General features: G+C 38.7%; 1 protein-coding gene across 3 annotated transcripts in view; it reads left to right on the forward strand.

Annotated features, from left to right (window-relative positions):
- PKN1 (protein kinase N1) overlaps positions 1-23,195 on the forward strand; it is an 89,569-nt gene that overhangs the window by 52,492 nt on the left and 13,882 nt on the right. Inside the window, exons 1-10 of one of the 3 annotated variants that reach the window (XM_081317674.1) lie at positions 4,179-4,280; positions 5,561-5,861; positions 12,960-13,105; positions 14,840-14,969; positions 15,608-15,753; positions 16,718-16,931; positions 17,299-17,499; positions 17,675-17,784; positions 18,195-18,338; positions 22,343-22,418. In XM_081317674.1, the coding sequence (XP_081173800.1) occupies positions 4,269-4,280; positions 5,561-5,861; positions 12,960-13,105; positions 14,840-14,969; positions 15,608-15,753; positions 16,718-16,931; positions 17,299-17,499; positions 17,675-17,784; positions 18,195-18,338; positions 22,343-22,418 (1,480 nt within the window). In that variant the 5' untranslated portion in view covers positions 4,179-4,268. Of the gene's footprint in view, positions 1-4,178; positions 4,281-5,560; positions 5,862-12,959; positions 13,106-14,839; positions 14,970-15,607; positions 15,754-16,717; positions 16,932-17,298; positions 17,500-17,674; positions 17,785-18,194; positions 18,339-22,342; positions 22,419-23,195 lie in introns of those variants that run through there. The other 2 variants (XM_081317673.1, XM_081317675.1) reach the window with 2 other exon arrangements.

Consider the following 23,195-nt stretch of genomic DNA (forward strand, 5'->3'; position numbering starts at 1 on the left):
GAAGTGGTTTGTTTGCACACAAGTTGGAAGAGCTGTTTGAATCAACATGCAGGAAGTGAGGGTGCAGTCAGCACACAGTAGCAAGGGAACCAGTGGCCTGCTGTTTTATCTCCTGGCTCTCGGATGTCCTTTTCAGAACCAGACACCAGCTCTGAGCATGACCTGGAGGTACCACCTTTTGAAAGGGAGCAGGAGATGATTGGGAAATCACTTGAACATCCCTCTCCTTTTTCTTGCATCTCTTAATAACCAGAGAGGGAGGCTCTTTGTGCCAAGCCTTATAGTAGTATGAATACAGAAGTTAAATGGGAGGTGGAATTTCAGATTAAGTGAGGAATTAGGCTGGAGAAACATTATAGCACAAATATGGAGATATGGGTGTATATCCAGTGGTAGGATTCAGCCGGTTCACACCAACTCGGCAGAACTGGTAGCTATTTTTTGTTGCCCAGGCCTAGAATGGACTTCCAGAAGCGGCATCCGCACAAAGAACTGGTTGTTCACATATCTGAATCCCACTACTATGTGTATCCTGCACCATAAAGTGTGTTTCTGGTTTAAGATCCATGGTGCCTTACCCACAAATGACCTGGAAGTTTGAATTCTTAATTTGCTGTACAATGGAGGATTGGTGCCTGATCTAAAATATTGCTGAATATTACAGAGTAACTACATTAAAGACTTAAACAAGCACACTTTTATACGAAAGGAGAGCCTCATGCAAGACTGGGTGAGGGCTGCATATCCATAGATTTAATCTAGCCGAATATTTACCATCATCCCACCATCTGAGGACAGCTTGCTGAGGAATGGTGGTAAGAGTGGCGTGTTTGGCAATCTCAGTGGATTAGGGGAAAATATTGTCGGCCATGTGTGGAGTTTAAGAGAAGAAACGACAGCATACAGCAGCAATAGAGTTACGAGTTTGTTGAGTGGAGTACAAATACTGTGTATTAAGAAAGAATAAGCTTACAATTTTTTTACTGCAGAACGTATTTGATGTCATAAAGTCTTTATGTATTAACTAGAATTATTTTTTAAAACATTAGTCTTATCAGAGAGCAAATCCATGCAAGTTTCTGTTCATTTAGAGAGATCTATCTGCATCTTGCTTTGCTCCAAACCTTTAGTGAACTGGCTCTCTTTTTCTCCTCCCATTCACTTCAGTGTAATATTTTAGCTATTCCCACTGCTATTTTCTCTGATTCTTTAGGTTTACCCTATTATGGAAAATGACAATTAATACATAGGAAGAAAAAGGGCCCCCTTCCTCCTCCAATGTTTGGAACATTCTTCCTTGTTTCGTGAAACATGAGAAGACAGCAGCTGCCCGTTGCGTTTTCTAGCCCACTTCTTAAATTCCCTTCAGGAGGTTTCTCACATGTTGATTATGTTATTGAATGAGCAGCGTGAATGTCATTTTATTACACAGCTGATTATTTTGGGGTTGTAGTCTGTAGTTGGAATACTGTAATCGCTTCTGACTTCCGGGGCAAGAAGAATCTACTGGTCTATAATTTCCCATTCCAAGTGGGCACCAATTTGTCCATTATTAGTGACTAAGTGCTTTAAATTTTTACTCAGTTCCTATCCTTAATTTTGACTTGGGAGATCCTCCTGGATTTGGGGCTTCTGCCTAAGGAGCAGATGGACCTAGCCAGGCTAGGGAGATTTTACATAGAGGCATTTTGTGTGCCGGTTACACCCATTTACTGAACCAGGAGATATTATACAGTAGTCATGCCCTGGTCATTTCCTATCTGGATTACTGTGATTTCCTCTGTAAGTAAGGATTCTCGAGATCCCTCTGGAAATTATGCAGTTTTGGGCGTCCATATTTTGCCCATATTACACTGCTGTGTATGAGCTTCTCTGAGTCCCAGGGGTTTTGTTACGAGGGGCAGAATTCAAGATGGTGGTTTTCGCCTTTGATGCCAAGGTTACTTGGGAGTCTGTATCTTCTTGAGTGTATCTGTCCATCACATCCAATTACAGTAGTCCTCGATTTACAACAGTTTATTTAGTGACCATTCAAAGTTACAACGGCACTGAAAAAAAGTGACCTATGACCGTTTTTCACACGTGATCAAAATTCAGATGTTTGGCAACTGGTTCATACTTATGACCATGGCAGTGTCCCAGGGTCATGTGATCACCTTTTGCGACCTCCTGACAAGCAAAGTCAATGGGGAAGCCGGATTCACTCAACAACCACGTTATTAACTTATCAACTGCAGTGATGCACTTAACAACTGTGACAAGAAATGTAAAAAGGGAGAAAACTCACTTAAAAAATTCTCACTCAACAACAGAAATTTTGGGCTCAATTGTGGTCATAAGTCGAGAACTACCTATAGATGGGTGAGTGAGCTTCAAGTCTTTTCTGTTAAATACTGTCATCTAAGGGCGCCTAGGATTCCAGAGATTCAGCAAGCATTCGATTTTCTTGCTTTCTGTAACAGCTTGAAAAGCTGACTTTTCCACAAATATTAGGGTGAGATAAGGCTGAAGCCTAACAAGAGGGTATTTTGATGTGTGGGAGAGTGTTGCCTTGAGATGCCATGTGTTTTATTGCGATTGATTGGCTTTTTTGCTGTTTTTGTGTGTGGTTACTATGAGTGACATTATTAGACTTTTAAATAAATAAAAATAAAAAATAACTATATTGACAGAATTGAAAAGGATTTGGCTCTTATGAAGTATTGTTTGTTTGATACAGACCAGTATCATACAATAAATATTCTTTTTATAATAAATCCTTCTAAATACTAAGCACGTTTACAGAGTTGAATGATATGACAAATTGCGGTTAACTAAAATTGGAAATGAAAAGTCTTCAAATTTGTGGCTGTGATGAAAGAGGGAGACATGTGATAAATAAAAGGAACATGATGTAGCAAAGAGGTACATACATTGTTACTAAATGTTAAATAATATATTCATGTATTAAATAGCATATTCTGCAGCATCAATTATAGGTCTATGTGCAAAATAAAACTTGTTTATTGCACTTCTTTATTGTTTTGTAGATTGCTCTGAGCTCGTTTAAGAGGAAGAACGATAGTAATACTTCTTATCTCAGTGAACAGATGGTAGAAACCTTGTGCTGTTGAAAAAAAATCACAAGCTTTCCACCATCTTTCAAAACAAAACAGTATTTTAAACACAGTGATCAATGAAATTATGAAGGTAAAAATAAATAAATAAAGCAGCATTGGAACCAAATGGAAAAATAGAAGAAAAGAAACCACACAAAAGCAAACAAAATATCAATGTATTTGGAATCTTAAGGAGAAATGTTACCGTCCCTATTAAATACTTCTATTCACAATTAGATTTGTATAGACATAAGGCTTAAGATAATTCCTATTCCAGCATAATTAAAATACCACATTGATCAGCTAAGATTTCAGTATAGGCTAACTTGTTTTGTGAAACTATTTTTGGTTTTTTATAGCAAAGTATGCAAGTATACGGTAGGTTTTTTTTTCTACCAGCTCTTCAAACTAGTAGTGCCTGTTAGGAGTTCTGTAGCCCTAATATATAAGTCTAAGCATGGGAATTATTGACTTTGTTTGCCAAGTGAAACAAGATTCTTAAGACTGCAGTTCAGGGAGGTTGGGAGCAGTTGTCAACATCAGCATCAAAAAGATATCCAGGGTAAAGCTGCATATGGTATATTCGGGGAAAGGAAGGAAGGAAGGAAAGTATGTTTGGATGCAGAAAAAAGACAGAAACCAAGATTTCTGGGTTTTATCTTTAGATGGAAAAGGGTGATGAGAAGGAATGTAGTTGGCGTAGAACCTAGAAATTAGGTTCTAGGTCTGAGGAGAAAAGGAGCTTACAATAAAAATGGAATAGAGATTAAATATTGTCAAATATTGTCCTTGATCCATTTTTCTTTTCCAGTCCTGCAGCTAATACAATTGTATATCTGTTTCTCTCTTGCTTCTTATTTTACTAGCAGGAATTCGCTATTAAAACAATGCTGTATATAAGTTAATGAATTACTTGAAGTATATTTTTTATTAAAATGAAACTGAATTTGGCTGATGAATTCTCCTTGCTTCCTTCAAGCCTGACTGCTGGGAAATTAGAATATTTGTTACAGCCAAACCCTACCTGTGATTAATCTTGACAGAGGTTCTTTAAGGGAGGGCCAACATCATGTACTATTACTTGAATTTAGCGTGCTTCAGGAAACCATATAATTTTCCAACTTCCTGCTTCTGATAAATGGCAAAATATGGGATGAGAATGAGGAATACATGCATATGAAGGTCATTTATATACATTTAATACTATATCCTCATTAGGCTTATGTTTGTGTAAATATTAATTTTTATTAAATTTTAATATTTAATATTTAATTTTAATATTTAAATATTAATATTAATATTAAAATTTAGTTTTAAATGTAATGAATAATGATTGAAATTTAGATGTAAATTTAGTTTTCAACAACCAAGTTTATATATTTAAGTGAACTTACAACCGCAATTGAGCCCAAAATTTCCATTGCTAAGCAAGGCAGTTGTTAAGTGAGTTTTCCCCCATTTTACAACCTTTTTGCCACAGTTGTTCAGCCAATCACTGCTGTGCTTTAAGTGAATCATGTGGTCATTAAGCAAAGCTGGCTTCCCCCATTGATTTTGCTGGTTGGAAGCCAACTGGGAAGGTTGCAAATGGTGATCACATGACCCCGGGACAGTGCAACTGTCATAAATACATGCCAGTTGCCAAGCACTCAAAATTTTGATCATGTGACCATGAGGATGCTCCTTAATGGTTGCAAGTGTGAAAATTGGTCTTAAATCACTTTTTTCAGTGCCTTTGTAACTTCGAATGATCACTAACTGAATGGTTGTAAGTCAAGGACTACATGTAGATTCCTTGTTTTAAATTGAAACACTCAGTAATGACTGATTTTATTCCATACCAGAATTGAGGTAATTCTTGACTTACAACTGTACCATTGTTTAATGATGGTTTGAAGTTACAGCAGTGACGGAAAAAATGACTTACAACCCATCCTTGAAGTTACAACCATCACATTGCTTCCACAGTCATGTGATCACAACATTTATGATAGTTGCAGCCTTTTGTGATTACGTGCTTGTGTTTTGAGACTTTCTCAGCCAGCTTTTGATAAACAAAGTCAATTGGAGAAGCTGGATTTGTTTAATGGCCATGTGACACATTGACAATCACGATGATTTGTTTAACAATCAGGTTTTGTCGCATGACAATTTGTTTAATGCTTAGCAACTGAAATTCCACTCCCAATTGTAATTGTAAGTTGAGGACTACCTATATTGCATTGTAGTTGCTGCTTATATTTAGAGACAGCTACTCGTTGCAACTATAATACATTCAAGGAAAGGGTTAAAATTGTTGAAGGGGTTCAGTTTGTTGGATTTTTTTTCCTTTTGCCTAGTTTACAGCACTAGGATATTTTCAAGGCTTTTACAATTTCAGAAAGGAATCAAAGGGACAGAGACAAATATTAATGTTGATAGCCTTTTTTGGTAGTAACTTTTTTGCCATGCTTCTTTTGCAGAGTGACCCAGGCAACTGGTCAGTCCTGGAGCACCTGGGTCTGGACCAGAGCTCAGATTTTTCAGACACCAGCGTGCAGCAGAAATTGGATGAGGAGAAAGAGAAAATTAAACGTGAGATCCGCAAAGAACTGAAAATAAAGGAGGGAGCAGAAAATTTGCGCAAGGCTACCACAGACCGTAAGAATCTCTCCAATGTGGAAAACTTGCTCAAGAACTCCAACCGCAAACTGGAGACGTTGCATCACCACCTTCAGGATCTCAATGCACACATTGTGGTCAAGGACCCCGAAGAGCTGGGGGGTGAGTGTGCTAAATTTTGGTGTGTGTGTGTGTGTGTGAGGGGGGAGAAACATGGGATTAGATATTACATGGTGCAGAGAGAAGCACTCATTTGGAAAAGGAACTAAAGATTGTTGTCAGCTCTCGGTAGAATAAGCACAATAAATTTCCCTAGAAGAAGTTTATAGCAGTAGAAAACCATTCTTAATCTGAGTTTTGATGGTTTCTTTCATTAGGAAAGAAACAACCAGTGACACCTTTCTGAAAACTCTGCTGGCTGATGAGGAAATTAGGCAATGTTTGTGTTTGTCTCTGATATAATGGCTGGCACTTCAAAGGAAGCAATTACTTTGTCAAAAACTGTGCATTACTTACTTATCTAGATCTGATGGCATCTCCATATATTCTCAAGGGATTTTGTAGTACATTTTGTGTGTGTGTAGTATACTGTATGTGTGAGAGCCAGTTTGGTCTAGTAGTGGTTAAGGCACCAGACTAGAAAGAGACTGAATTCTAGGCCTGCCTTAGGCATAAAAGTTGGCTGCGTGGTTTTGGCCCAGTCCTCTCTCTCTCAACCCTCAATGTCAAGCTTAGGCAACAAGCTGGCCAGTCAATTCTTGTTGCAACCAAGTGTTGCTCTTCCTACCCAAAAAGTGGACACTTTTAGAGAAACACTAGGAAGAAAAAAAAAGATAGTACATGTGTGTGCACGAGCATATGGAGCTTGTGAATCTATCTTATCTCTGCAGACTTTCCAACATTGAAACTTAAAGTAAAGGCACTTATTCGAAACCAAATACTTTGAGGTTGATAAGAGTGCTGCTCTGATTTGTAATACGTGTCTCATGTATAATAAATTCTTCCTGCATGAGTAATAATTCATTTGAATTATTGTTCAAGTTCTTTAACAAATTGAATTTAGTTACTGATAGGTTGATGTGTCTAGCCTATTATTTATTTATTGGTGTATTCATTCATTTTAGCTTACTTATTAGATTTATATCCTGTCCTTCTTTCAAGACAACAAATGATGTATGTAGCACTCCCTTTTCCTGTTTTCCCCCTCAATAGCAACCTCCCTTTGACATAGGTTGGGCCAGTGTTTCTTAACCTTTGCAGTTTGAAGCTGTATGGACTTCAACTCCCAGAATTCCCCAGCCACCATGGGGAAAATTCTCAGAGTTGAAGTCCACACGTCTTAAAATTGCCAAGGTTGATGGTGAAGGTTCTTCACTGAGTTGGGCGGAACATGCCCCAAAGAGCCATCTGAGCTTTCACGACTTGGAACTTGAGCTGTAGCCTTTCTGACCATCTAGATAATCAAAACAGGTAACAGAAGGGGGAAAAAACATTAAAATGCATGCATGAAGTTTTAAAAATATTCAAAGTGCTTTCCATCCCTCAGCTCCAATCTACAGCATCTATCTTTCCTCTAAAATTTTGGGCTGAATAGTTTTCTTCTCTTTCTTATTTCTCAGTTATTCTGGACTGTGACAGTGGCTCATTTTATATGATAGATTATGTGGATTGTAGCCTGACAAGTCCAGGAGTAGTAGCTGTTGAAAGATCAATATACTAATTTCAGAATCAATTTATTTGTTTATTTAGCAAATTTATATAGCCACCCAACTCATACATAGGTGACTCCATATAGCTTATAACATACATCCATCCATCATCTATCTCAAAATCAATATACTTCTATCATTATGCATGCATTTTATATTTTTGTTAGTTTTCACATTTATATTTCTATTGAATGAGATCTGTCAGCCACTTTTTTTGTATTTTAAAGAAATGCAAAGTAATAACTATTTATTTACTGGCTAAAATAAACACATGTAAATCAGCATTTTCATAACCTTATTTTCTAAACCAATTCTACCTTTTAGGAAAGCATATGAAAAGAATTAATGTTATTAATCCAGTTTCAGTTTGCTTCATCTGTTACTGATGACACACAGTATCAAAACCAAATGATTTCCTTATGTATAGTTAGCATTATGAACCTTTAATAGAAGTTGTTTAGTTGCCAAGGATTGTTTCAAAAAGCTTTTGTATATAATCCATACTCTAGTCTGTTGGCAAGTGAAACCTGAAAATTCAGGAGGGAAGCAGACCTGATGAATGCTTTTTCCTCTCTTGCTTAGGGCTACCCGATCTGGGATGCGAAAGACCAGATTTGGATAGGAGTAGCACAGTGATACAGAATAGTCTCACTGCAATCCAATGGTCATCTAGAACAGATCAGATGCCCCTACTATTTCATTGTCCAGTTTTTATTCCAGCCATTGCAGAGATGTGGGTAACAGAAAGATAAACTCTTGATCTTCTCAGAATTAATCTTATGGGACAAAAAGAGGCAGAAAGAAAATGCCATCTCCTCTTGAAGTTGTAGAGATTAAGCAAAATCAAGATGGTCCCCCAGAGTTCTTTGTGTAGACCTGCCTGTGTTTCTGCTCTTATCTTTCTTGTGGAATACTTGTCCTGCATCCTGTCCTTTAGTAGAGGGTTCAGCAAGGCAAGAACTGTGTTGTACAAAACTTAGGACTACATCATATGTAGAAGCTGCTGAAACTTTATCAAAGAGGAAGTGGCTGCTATTGTACCTGACTCCATTCTAAAACGCATGCCACAAAATGGAGGAGGAGAGAAGTTCAGACAGTAAACAGCTGGACTAGAAAGAGTTTGGTACATGGGTGTGGCTATTTCCTCCTCAGTGGGGGGGAATAGTAATGATTTTGGGCCCAAAACTCAGAACTCCTGCAAACAAAAACAAGAAACACTACACTGAGCTTTATAAGCTTTAGGGAAATGCTACTGTGGTATATACTGTGCACCCACAGCCCCTACTGATGAGAGAATTCTGACTAGAAGAATGCTTGAGCTTGACTCCATTTAGTCCTGCAAATTTTGGTATGATGTTGTTGAACAACACTGTCCATATTCTGTGGGATTATCCATTCCAGAATCACTTGCTTAAAAGAGATGAATTGATCAGAACTGAAGAAGATTCTTGGATGAAAAGCGAAATATCTTCAAGGAAAAACAAAGTCCACTTGCCTTTTGAAAAATCATCTTTGGGATATCAGAGGCTCCTTTTCTTTAATCAAGAGTCTGGTAGCGCTTTTTTGAGTAACACATTTAAAGGCTTTTGAGAGACGAAGTTCACATCAACAGTTTCACTTCGCTGATGAAATGAGCTATAGCCTCCCCCCCCCCTCTCCCTTATTATTTATAAGTAACCCAAGGTGGCAAACATATATAATACTGCTTCCTATTTTCCCCACAACAACAACCCTGAGAGGTAGACTGGGCTCAGATAGATTGGGTGGATTTTATGCCCAAAGCAGGACTAGAATTCACAATCTCCTAGTTTCTAGCCCAGCACCTTAACAATTATACCACATCTACACTTTTCAATAAAATGTGTTAATTTGAAAACGCACTACCAGATTTGATTTTTTTTTCTCTACCAGAGACTACCATGATTCTCTTCCTCTAAGGTCTACAATGGGAAGCTGCTTTTCTATAAAAAGTGTTGTCCTAGTTGGTTTGCTTTACTGTAAAGCAAATAATTACCAAGCCGTAAATACCAAGCTGTTCTGCCAGTCTTTCTTAAGAATAAGCATCTAATTTCATAGTTAGATCTTTGCCCCAGGAAATCAAAAGGACAGAAAACACTAATTTGGAAATTTATGACCTGACAACTGTCTAATGCCAGATCCACAAAATATTGTCTAGGACCCAAAATGTACATAGATAGAATATAAATTATATAAATACTCTAATAGAGTAGAAGAAATGGAGGTAGTGACAGATTTTATTTTCCTGGGCTCCAAGTTCACTGCAGATGGAGACTGTAGCCAAGAAATTAAAAGACGCTTGCTCCTCGAGAGGAAAGCCATGGCAAATCTAGACAGCACACTAAAAAGCAGAGGTATCACCCTGTCAACAAAAGTGCGTATAGTCAAGGCTATGGTCTTCCCAGTTGCAATGTATAGCAGTGAAAGCTGGACCATAAAAAAGGCTGAGCGCCAAAGAATTGAGGCCTTTGAACTATGGTGCTGGAGAAGACTCCTGCGAGTCCCTTGGACTGCAAGGCGATCAAACCGGTCAGTCCTAGAGGAGATCAACCCTGACTGCTCTTTAGAAGGCCAGATCCTGAAGCTAAAACTCAAATACTTTGGCCACCTAATGAGAAGGAAGGACTCACTGGAGAAGAGCCTAATGCTGGGAAAGATTGAGGGCAATAGAAGAACAGGAAGACAGAGAATGAGGTGGCTGGATGGAGTCACTGAAGCAGTAGGCGTGAGCTTAAATGGACTCCAGAAGATGGTAGAGGACAGGAAGGCCTGGAGGAACATTGTCCATAGGGTCGTGATGGGTCAGACATGACTTCGCAACTAACAACAACAATAGAGTAACAGTGTCCACAGAATGTAGATAATATATACGTTATAAAAAAAACCCTCCTACATAGTTTTATTTATTACTTATTTATTAATCCAATTCATATTGCCGCCCATCTGCCCGAGAAACTTTGTATGGCAGACAGAGTAAAAACTGAGAATTCCATGAAACCTCAAAAACTAACAAAAAAAAACATTAGGTTGATTGAATCTTCCTTCTCATTAGGTGGCCAAAGTATTTGAGTTTTAGCTTCAGGATCTGGCCTTTCTCTTGTGGCCTCATTGGAAATGTGTTGTTCAGTTGAGAAAATTGTGTAATAAATCCTATTTGACATATTTCCATTGTTTAACCTTTTACACTTAAAGAAATAACAACATGTTTTATTTGTCTCTTAGTTTCTCTCTCATCACGTCAAGTAAAATATGTCCTACATTAAATGGTTTTTCATTGAAATAGGGCTCTTTCTCAGCACTAATAAGATGCAGCTGCTTTGTAACAGGCATTACCTGTTTTATGGAATTATATTTGCGAAGGCCTATGATTTAAACCAGGATATTTGCTTTTATGAGAGCCAGTTTGGTGTAGTAGTTAAATACACCAAGACAGAAAGCAGGAGACTATGAGTTCTAGTCCTCCCTAAGGCAGGAAGTCAGTGGGATAGTTTTGGGCCAATTATTCACTTTCAACCCTAGAAGGAAGGTAGCGTCAAACCATTTCTGAAAATATTGCCAAGAAAACTGCATGGACTTGTTCATCCAGACTGACTCCAGACATACACACACAAAATCCTCTTATATGTGATATATTGTAAGCTACAAAGTAGATCATATTGAGAAATCTGACCATTGCTTGTGGCAGATCTTCCTATGTCCTCCATACATATTTTAATTTTATGCCTTAATTATAACCTTTATAATTCAGAATATTTTCAAGGTATCTAAAATATCACTTAAAGTAATATTTTAAAAATAAACCATGAAACTGCAAAATCTGTTTTACTAAACTAGTGTTCCCAACCAGATTGGTTAACAGCCACTTTTATTATCTATAGTGGCTGAGGAATGATAGGAATTGCAATCCAACACATTTAACTCTATGGCTGTGAAAGAACATATCAAACACTTCCTACATTTTAGATATTAAAAATCATTTTAAAATTTGTTTATATCAGATATCTATTGAGTAGTCTTCAGGAGAACATTTGAGAATTGGATTACTAGTACTGCAAGGGTCCTCTTCCCAACAAAGTAAAGCATTTGATTGTTAGTCACTGGGAATAGTCTTTAGATACTCCTGTTGTAATCTTTGAAAGTCAAAGAAAGTTTGCAATGTGCATTTTGAATTATGGTTAAGGCACAAGGCTAGAAACTGGGAGCATGAGTTCTAGCTCTGCCTTAAGCATGGAAAAGCAGCTAGTTGACTTTGGGCCAGTCACTTCTCTCAGCCTCATCTCACAGGGTTGTTGTTGTGAGGAAAATAGGAAGGAGTACAGGTAATCCTTGACTTACAACTATTCATTTTGTGACTGTTTGATGTTACAGCAGCACTGAAAAAAGTGACTTATGATCCTTTTTTACACTTACAACCCCATGGTCACGTGATCAATTTTCAGACCCTTGGCAACTGGCTCAGATTTATGACCGTTGCAGTGTCCTGGGGTCATGTGGTCACCTTTTGTGACCTTCTGACAAGCAAAGTCAAGGGGGAAGCTAGGCTCACTTAACAACCGGGTTACTAATTTAACAACTGCAGTGATTCCCTTAAAAGCTGTGGTAAGAAAGGTTGTAAAACGGGACAAGGCTCACTTAACAATTGTTTTGCTTAGCAAGAGAAATTTTGGGCTCAGTTGTGGTCATAAGTCGAGGACTACCTGTTTTAGGTATGTTAAGTTATTCATAAAAAATAATAAAGGCAGGTTATAAAACAATAAGTGAGCAAGAGACTAGAGTATTTTCAAGATATATTAAATTATTTCTCCAAATAAATTGGGTAGACTTGTGCCTCCTTCTCTTAAATTATTGTGTTTACTTACATTTCTTTCCCACCTAGTTGAGTGATTGACCTGCCCCAAACTTGACAGAGGACATTATGGCATTCAAACCCAAGAGAGCAAAAGCCAGAATATTGGGGTGGAAAGGAAGGATGATCAAGTAAGAGATCAACTAGAAAATGTTAATGGGGAAAGGAGAAAAAGAAGGAATGAAAAGAGAGAAATAGTACTGTAGTTAAAAAGCAAGAGAGAAGCACTAACTCTGACAGAAGCAGCTATGTTAATGAAGTAATATTTATTCCCTATTCACAAATTTCAACTAAGAAGGGGGAGATTCTTTAACTCTTCAATCTTGGCTGCTTTTTGATAATAAATTGAAATAATTACACTCTTGCCAACATGAGGACCCTGAGGGCTGCACAAGACCTGTTCAATATAATATAAAAATGCTCAGCAGTTTTCTGTGGGTTTTTTTGATCACTATATATTGCTGACATTGGTAAATCCTCTCCTCCCCCCCCCCCATGATAGAGAAGAGAATCAGAGAGGGGAAGGATGAATGTTTCTTTGCGGTATCTATGTCCCTGACACAGAGAACCTTCCATTCTTCTAGGCTTGTGACACCCTCTCCTTGCTTTCTGTCCAGAAATTCAGAGGGTTCTTTTTAAGGATGTGCATCCTGCTTACATTAATGTCTATGACTGATTCCTTTTTAGATGCCCCACAATCACCGGGCAGCCTGAGCCGATCAACAGCTAATAAAAGTCGTATTGCTGGTCTGGAAAAGCAGCTCAACATTGAGTTGAAAGTGAAGCAGGGAGCAGAGAACATGATCCAGATGTATGCCAACGGTGCTGCCAAAGTATGTTTGTTTGTTTTCCTTTCCACTGTCCTCCTCCTCTAAACAAAGGCATTTCTTGTCATTTTACGTATGCTCAAGTAATATGTCTGCCCTGCAAAAGAAATATCTGCATCGGTGTCCTCAACCTGATAAGGAATCTGACTATCCGTCTAAGTCAGTGTTGCCTGTTTTAGTAGCCCCGTTCTCTCAAAAAGTGTTAGGAACTTTTTTTTCCCCCAACTAAAGTATCCAAGACGTTTTCAATAAGAATGCATATGAGCATCCCTGGTTGCCCTTACATGTTTTTTCCTGCAAAGCAGAAGTAACAAACCAATGTGCTGATTTCCAAAGTTCCTTAGATAATTACAGAATTATGTCTGTGTTGATGCTTGACATATCTCCCACTAGAAACCTTTGGAATACACTGTTCTAAAATGTTTAAACAGTTTATAGCACAAGAACAAGCAGCTTCTGATAACTGCTCCTTCAAGGGGCTCAAGTTACCTTGAAATAGAACATTCCCTTGCTTTGCAAGTAGAAACAAAAATAGCACAACATTCTCTTGGGGAAGAGGAAAAAAACAACCTCATTTGGGGGTTAAGCTCATTTGGCCAACTCCTTACTGTGAACCATCCTCAGTACAAAAAGACCTGGAAAAAATGCTTCTTTAAAACATTGAATGAAATGGTGTGGCCTATGACTTAGCAAATTGTGGTCTACATTTCATATATAATTAATTATATCCTTGATGCTGATTCTTATCATCCAAAAGACAAATATTGATTGAATTGATCTCAGTGCTGCATTTTAGCATCCACGAACTTTGACAGAAGCAGATGCTTCTGTAAATCCAGGAATGTAATATATATATTTGCCGTTTGAAGTCATGGTTTCTCATAATTTAAAAATCTGAATGTTCTTTAAATAAAGAATTATTTTGGAAATAATTTTGGTTGAAGAAATAGACAGTTCTTGTGATTAACTGAAAACCCATTAGAATTCCTGTATTCCCACTCCACTAGCAACATACGAGGGTAACAGTTTGAGTCCTCAGGCTTGGGAAGTATGTATGTATGTATTTATTCATTCATTATTTATTTATTTATTTATTCATTTACTCTATCTATCATCTATCTATCTATCTATCTATCTATCTATCTATCTATCTATCTATCTATTTATCTCTTATGACCATCCACTTGTCACATGATTCAGGATGGTGTACATCATTAAAGAATAAAACCCTATAATAAAAAAGATCAACCCCCCCCCCAAATTTATATACCGTAGACACATAAAGTGGCAGGGGGGAAAAATTATCCAAGTGGTCATACTGGTCAGAGACCCAGTTCTGAAGGGGGGGGACTCAGGTCTTTAATGCCTTTTGAAAGGCAGACGGGGTCAAGGTCAGCCAGATCTCAAAGAGAATGCTGACCCAATGGCCAGGAGCAACAACAGAAAAGGCACATTTCCTGGATCCTGCCAGATTGATTGATTGATTACATTTTGGAAGATCACCCAACTCTTGATGGATGGGCAGAATTAAAGAGAGATAACTATTGGAGATAATAATTGTTAATATCCTGGAAGGAAGGCAGTCCAGTTTGTTCTGTGTGTATTCTTACAGCTTATTTCGGTCAGTTGGTCTGTCAGCCTGTCTTAAACCTATTGCCAGCTACATTGATTTTTCTGTGATTTTCAATACTTTTCTTCTGCTGGAGAGAATTCAGTCCTCCCCTTTGGTCTTCCATCTAGGATCGGAAGCTGCTCCAGACAGCCCAGCAAATGCTACAAGATAGCAAAACCAAGATAAACATTATCCGCATGCAGATTCGCAAGGCTGTGCAAGCTGACGAGGTGCAGCTGACTATGGAAGATGGGCAAGGTGAAGAAGACAAGAAAAAAAACCCTGTTTGCTGCAAGCTCTGTTTATGTGATAACCAGGCTGTCACTTCAGAAAGGCCAACGTCCCTGTTGCTCTCTCAAACTAGGAAATGGTTTTTTGGAACAGTTTAAAGTCCTGCCTTTTCCCCAACTGGTGTGAAGGCCCTATTTCTGGGTCTGGATGCAGGTCTGTGTGTTTCCCTTTGGAGCTAAGCACAAAGGGATCTATCATTCTTTTAAGCCAGGGATTCCTTTTGGGACTAGTATGCACCATAAAATGTAAGAGCTTGTCAAAGTGACAAAATGGCTGCTATGATAGGTAGGCAGTCACAATGAATCTATTTATGTTTATATCCTATCAGTGAGGCTGTTCTCTCTATTTTCTCCAGTTCCCTCCAGCCTTGGATGTTCCTTTCCTATTATTTGCAGGCAAATAGTCTTACCTCCAATAGAGCACTGGACTATATTCCTCCATCGTGTTTATTTCCTATAAATGTCTTTACAAGGGGTTGAGGATATTCTGGGAAATACATAATAGTTAAGGCTGGCACTGAACTAGGGAAGTTGTGGGTGTCATTTCGTGGCCCTGGCGCTAAGCATACAAATGGAAATAGACTGACTTTTTAATGTTCCTTGCAGGGAACACAGATCTAAGCGCCATAGAATTGAGAATTGAGGAGCTTCGCCATCACTTTCAAGTAGAATATGCTATATCTGAAGGTGCCAAAAATGTACTGCGCCTTCTGAGCTCCGGCAAAGTTCAGGATCGTCATGCTATTTCTGAGGTAATGGTGCAGTTTGCTTGGTTGGTAATATATAATAAAGATACATAAAATGATTGAAGAAATGAAGCAGTCAGCAATTCAGTGCTACTGTAAATTAGCCATAATTTACAGCAGAATAGAAATAACCTAAAATTCTTGTTTCCATTTATGCCATTCTCTGACATATATTTGCAACTTTTGCATCACCTGTTCCCAGACTGGTGTTTCTAGATGTGTTTGGCCCTACAAGTAAGCATTCTCAGCCGGCGTGCTTATTGTCCAAACACAGCTTCCTATGCTAAATAGGCTCAGTCTTCTTTAGACTAAGCACTGTGTCTGACTTTGGGATGGAATCTTAAAAACCACAATTTAGAAAAAAGTTGCATTAAATTAAATTAAATTAATATGACTTTCTGATATATTTAATATTATCCCACTTCTGGCATATTAAAAATTACAGTTCAAAGACAACATTTGTGTCTGTTCTGGGAGATGGAAAGTCTAGAAACACAATAAACAAACATTTGAAGTGGATCACAGTTGACATTTTGGGAGGCCACTGTTAATCTGAAGCCTCACAATGTATGCCCTAGTCAATTAAATCCCTCAAACAAACAAAAAAGCAACTAGTTTTTGTCAAAAGTTGTGACAGGTTTATTCATTGTCAGAACATTTGCATCTAAATGCTAATAATTGCTGGAGAAGAGTTAAAAAACATTGCATTACATATAGATTTCCTATAACCTGTACCATGGGCACAGGGAATACTGCACTTTGGTTTCCTACTTTTAAGCTCTGTATCTGAGATATGGCCTGGGATCCAACAGTCCACTTGCTGAAGAAGGGTGCTGAGTCTATATCACTGTTAATATATCAGGCGGACTGTTTTGGTTTGGAAACTGTGTGGAAATGGAAGGAGCATATAAAATGGGTCATTACTAGGCCGAGCCAAATTGGTACTTGATGATCTGGACCTTTGCTGTAGGCACAGACCAGGCTGAACGAATCAAGCCAGAAGTTGGATCTTTTGCGATATTCTCTGGAGCAACGTCTAGCTGAACTGCCTGAAGATCATCCAAAGGCCTGCATCATCAAGGAGGAACTCATCTTGGCCTCCTCTCCTGCCTTCAGTGCCCGCAATACCAGTTCCTACCAGCATAACCAGTATAATACCCTGTCAAAGCCATCTCCACTCACAGGTGACTGCGTTTCCCCTTCTCCCTGGGCATAGCTTGGGTCAGTCTATTGCCAGAATGTTTCGGTTTAGTTATTGACTGTGTTTAATTCGGTCTGAGCCATTTAAGAAGGTGATATAGAAATGAAATTGTAATAATTAATAACAGCAACAATGAGAACATTCTACTTAGTCAGTATCCCCATCTCATACAGTAGTTGTTTTCTGCGCTTTCTAATCCTTTCTTAATGTACCTTCTTTTCCATACACAAATGAGATAATAGGATTTATTTTGTTTTGCCTGATCTCTTGCTGACTCTCTCTTAAAGAAAATATTGTTGTTTTGTTTTAAACGTTCCAGACTTTGGTTCTTAGAAGTTTTTTGTTGGCAGGGACCCTGGAAGTGCAGTTGTTAGGCTGCAGTGGGTTGCTGGAGGTTGTCCCAGGACGTACCCGTGGCTCCACTGTCTGCCTGCCTTGCAACAGTCCTGGTGAAGCACGGCCTTCATTCATGAGCCGCAGCGGGCGAGGGCTATATAATCGCAGTGGCAGTGTAAGTGGCAGGACCACCATCAAATCAGAAGATACCAGCAGTAAGTAGTCTTGAGGGTGAACTGCACTAAAATGAGAGAATGAATAAGACGGATGTTAATATGTTTTAGTGCTGCATTGGTGTTAATGCAGTTGGTCAGCATGAAACGAAATTCTTATATTCAGCTCTCTTATCTTATTTGCTCTTTCTCAGCATTCCAATTGTTTCTCTCATAGATGAAATAAGTGCTGTATTGAAGTTGGACAATGGAGTTGTAGGCCAGACCGCTTGGAAAGCCATTGGCCTACAAGCTTGGAACCAGGTTTTCACAGTGGAATTAGAAAGGGTATGTGCAAAGATGGTGCCTTTTTAATGGGCTTCAGATACCAGATCTGTACTATATAAACATCTCTCTGCTCATATCTCTGTGGCAAAGAAGTCATGTTACCCCTCCAATTTCATGCCATAGTCACATGAATAATAACTGCAAGGAGAGGAATCAGGTTATTATAAAAATTATTTTATTTTGTTTTCCAGTCGATATTTTTCATATTTATTAAAGTGCATCTGTTCATAATGATCTCTTTTGTGTACTCTTTGATATCACCATTCTTCAGATAGAGAAATATGGTGAAGCCCCTGTTAACTGATTGTTAGGAAACAATTTGGACCTCAATGTAGGAGTGGTGGATGTGTTGTGGAGACAGTGACTACTTGCTGCTGATCTTTTTAATGGATCTCTTCTCTCCATATCAGTCAAGAGAGCTGGAGATTGGTGTCTATTGGCGTGACTACCGCAGTCTCTGTGCTCTGAAATACCTCAAGCTGGAAGATTTTCTTGACAATGAGCGCCATGAAATTCACCTGGAATTGGAGCCACAGGGCACTCTGTTAGCAGAGGTAACAGGGGAAAAAAATGATTGCGGTCAAGGTGGGTGGGAAGGAACTGACATTCTAGTACTTAGATTATTTTTATTGAGTGAGTGGATAGAAAGTGTTGAAATCCAGAAAGAGCATGGTAGCAGCAACATGTCCCAAATATTGTTCTGCAATACTTTTACACAGTGAATGAATTTAAACAATGGTGGCTTCTTTATATACAGGTGAAACTCGAAAAATTAGAATATCGTGCAAAAGTTCATTTATTTCAGTAATGCAACTTAAAAGGAGAAACTAATATATGAGATAGACCCATTACATGCAAAGCAGGATAGTTCAAGCCGTGATTTGTCATAATTGTGATGATTATGATGTACAGCTCATGAAAACCCCAAATCCACAATCTCAGAAAATTAGAATATTACATGCAATCAATAAAACAAGGAGTGTACATAGAACAATATCGGACCTCTGAAAAGTATAAGCATGCATATGTACTCAGTACTTGGTTTGGGCCCCTTTTGCAGCAATTACTGCCTTAATACGGCATGGCATGGAAGCTATCAGCCTGTGGCACTGCTGAGGTGTTATGGAAGACCAGAATGCTTCACTAGCGGCCTTTAGCTCTTCTGCATTGTTCGGTCTCATGTCTCTCATCTTTCTCTTGGCAATGCCCCATAGATTCTCTATGGGGTTCAGGTCAGGCGAGTTTGCTGGCCAATCAAGCACAGTAATCCTACGGTCATTGAACCAGGTTTTGGTGCTTTTGGCAGTGTGGGCAGGTGCCAAGTCCTGCTGGAAAATGAAGTCAGCATCCCCATAAAGCTCGTCTGCGGAAGGAAGCATGAAGTGCTCCAAAATCTCCTGGTAGACGGCTGCGTTGACCCTGGACTTGACCCTGAAGCACAGTGGACCAACACCAGCAGATGACATGGCTCCCCAAACCAACACAGACTGTGGAAACTTCACACTGGACTTCAAGCATCTTGCAGTGTGTGCCTCTCCATTCTTCCTCCAGACTGTGGGTCCTTGGTTTCCAAATGAGATGCAAAAGTTGCTCTCATCAGAAAAGAGGACTTTGGACCACTGAGCAACAGACCAGGTCTGTTTTTCTTTAGTCCAGGTAAGATGCTTCTGACATTGTTTGTTGTTCAGGAGCAGCTTGATGAGGAATACGACATTTGAAGCCCATGTCCAGGATCCGTCTCTGTGTGGTAGCTCTTGGTGCACTGACTCCAGCCTCAGTCCACTCCTTGTGAAAGTCCCCAACACTTTTGAATGACCTTTTCCTGACAATCCTCTCCAGGCTGCGGTCATCCCTACTGCTTGTGCACCTTTTTCTTCCACGCTTTTCCCTTCCACATAACTTTCTATTAATGTGCTTTGATACAGCACTTTGGGAACATCCAACTTCTTTTGCAATTACTTTTTGAGGCTTTCCCTCCTTATGGAGGGTGTCAGTGATGGTTTTCTGCACAACTGTCAGGTCAGCAGTCTTCCCCATGATTGTGATTCCTACTGAACCAGACTGAGAGACCATTTAAAGGCTCAGGAACCCTTTGCAGGTGTTATGGCTTAATTAGCTGATTAGAGTGGGACACTTTGAGCCTCGAATATTGCACCTTTTCACAATATTCTAATTTTCTGAGATTTTGTATTTGGGGTTTTCATGAGCTGTACGCCATAATCATCACAATTATGACAAATCACGGCTTGAACTATCTTGCTTTGCATGTAATGAGTCTACCTCATATATTAGTTTCCCCTTTTAAGTTGCATTACTGAAATAAATGAACTTTTGCACGATATTCTAATTTTTCGAGTTTCACCTGTAAGTGCTATATGTACAGTTGTGGAGAGAATGAAGGGAGAGCATTATTATCTACATGCTACTGAAAAAGTATTCAGGCATCTTATTTTCCTGTTTCCACTTCTTGTGTGTGATAATTCCACCATTAATCCATACGTGCTGTATGTTTGCAACATCACATACTTAGATATAAATCAATTACACGAGTTTTCCTTTTTCCCCCCCCAAAGGGAGTGGAATGGGGAAGACATGTGGGCCATTAGATGTCATGGGAGCCCCACTAGTCTGGCCAATGAACAGGAATAATGGGGCTATAGGATCCCATCTCTACTCGGCTGCTTCATTATAGAATCAGGCATTTGCTTCTTAGTTTATTCAGCCTGTAGAGAAGGTCTATCCTTATCCAGTATTGATACTGCACTGTATCAGAGTTAAAAAGATTCTTTATATAAAAACTGTTGTGTGAGATTCTTCAGTTTGTTCACTCAGCCTGTTTCGATTATACCATATCAGCAATGAAATGGAGAGGGAGTCAGGTGAAAAGTAACTGACAAAGCTTTAGTTATTTATTTGAATTTATTAGCTGCCCAATTCCAATGGATTCACCTTATTCCCAAAGTCAGCAATTTTTTATGAATGTTAAAATCCCAAGTACTTTGAGACAGGAAATGATCTTCAGGAAACTTAACCAGTGACAATAAGACCCACACAGTTTATCAATAACTCAAGAAGGACAAAACATTTCTTTCTTTTCTTTTTTATATTTTTGGTGTCACTGATTAGACATGGTGCTATTTCCTGTTGTGAAAATTCAGTTTTTACAAATATGTTTTGAAATAGTGTTATTACTTTAAAATAATTGTTCTTACTGAACCCCATTGCAATATGCTACTTGTGTACTTCCATTTTAAAAAATAAGGGACAAATCATCATCAAAGCTATTCCCATCCCACATCTTTCTATTTGCATAAATACCCCATATTTTAATCAACCTAGTTTTTTTCTTCATGTGCAACCCCTATGTTTAATATCAGATAAGGTATTCCTTGATTATCTTTGAAAAATGATGTTGCAATTTTCAGCAATCAAATCAGTATATGATGATGGAATATTTTAGCTCTGGATTGGAACTAAATTGCCCTAAAACATGAATTATCTGTGGAATACTTCAATGTATAATTTATTACAGTTTATGTAAAAAATAAGTGAAAATGTCCCTGTAATAAAAGCTCAACCTTAAAAAAAATGAATAACTTGGAATTACTGAGCAAAGTTGTCAAATAGTCTGGGACAAAATTGTTATTTTTTGAGGTCCTACATATTACAAGATGCTAACTTTCAAATCATCACAAAATAATGGCTTATAATGAATAAATATTTCATCCTTTTAATATTGGTCAGTTTCTAATGGAAGTTTTTACTTTATGGAAAGATTTTGCCATCACAAACAATTCACATTACAAGATTATTTGCTTATAATTAACACTATCCTTGAGATGCTAAGTGAAGTCAAAATATTTCAGTTTTGTTGTGCTTCATTAACCGAGCTAAAGGTTCTTTTCCTGACCATTTGTGACTCTCCAGAAGCCATACTAGATATGCTTGCTTGTACAGCCTTGAGGCTTTAGCATGGGGCTGGATCCCACACTTTGAACTCTTTAGATATGCTGCTAAGATTTTGTGTTATTTCAAGCTTTCATTTTTCAATCTTTCCCTGCTTTATTTGTTAAACCTATGGCCTTAATCATTTTAGGATGGTGTTTATTTTATATTTCAGCCAGGTTGTGATTCACTTTGAATGTATTAAAGATGAAGAGTAATAGGAATGTCTTCATAAATAAACATCAGTGATTTCTGGTTTGGGGTTTGTTTTTTAATGTAGTGGATGGAGGTTTGACCTTTCGGCTACTGCAGAAAGTGGGGTAGTGGAACTGTGGGTGGGAGCCTTGCACTCTGAGGCTCATGTCTGATGAAGTGCTGATGATGGCTGATGAAGAGGAGCAGGACTGAATTCCTCCTTTTAGATGGAGGCTCCTCAGCCCCAGTCAGCCAGAGGTTGCTGTTCGCATCTGGGTCGATCTAGCTTGCGAAAGAAACAGCCTGAGCCTCAAGGCTGCTTTTCACTGCAGCAGTGTTGCAGCAGTGTTGCAGCAGGAGCTGTTTCTCAGGATGCACTGCCCCTTTGCCTAGCTTACCGTACACTCTCTTGCTGCAGGTTATCTTTTTTAACCCTGTCATTGAGCGCATACCCAAGCTCCAGCGACAGAAGAAGATCTTCTCCAAGCAGCAAGGTAAGAAGTCAGACCACAGTTTGAATCTTGATCAGCCAGCCTCGAGTACTTCCTTAGTCTACAGTGTTGAAGGACCAGGTCATACCAATTGCCAGCTTGGTTAGCTTTGGGAGAGAAATGGCATTGGAAATAAGGTGCTAGAGTATCACGTATTTTTTGGTGTGGAATATCTGTCGTCATTGTTGCATATCATGCGTGGTTGTTCACATTATTCTCATTGTGTGACTGAGTAAGGGTGAGGATGAGCAGGCCAAGGATGAGCTTCTCCAAAGTATTTTTTTTTCTCCAAGGGAACATTTCCTGCTAGGATCTCAGGCAGAAAAGTAACCAATTGGCCTCCCCAATGAAATCTAGTCTTGTAACATACTCAACTATTTTCTTGCTGCATTTAAATGCTCCGTTCCATAACTTGAGCACATCATTTTCAAAAAATGGCTTCAGTAGCTGCTTTCATTAAATGTTAAATACCTGCATCTTTTATGAGACAAATACACATGCATGGGTATCTGGAAACCTGCATAGCATACTTTAAATATTAAGAGTACCTCAATGCCTCAATAATACCTCAATAATTTCATCTAATCCTTACAAAAGATCCTTTACCATAACAGCTTTCTTGTAATCCAGACTTTGGGGATAGGCTGGCTGAGTTTAATGAGGATTGGAATCCAATAACATTTGGAGGCCTTCAGGTTTCCTAGTCCTTGTTGGATGGAGCTGAAGGTAAATGGATAATAGCTTATATTGGATATACAACAGATCTGGCAGAAGGGGCAT

Source organism: Vipera berus (assembly GCF_964194415.1).
Source record: "Vipera berus genome assembly, chromosome: 2".
In the NCBI taxonomy this organism is placed as follows: Eukaryota; Metazoa; Chordata; class Lepidosauria; order Squamata; family Viperidae; genus Vipera; species Vipera berus.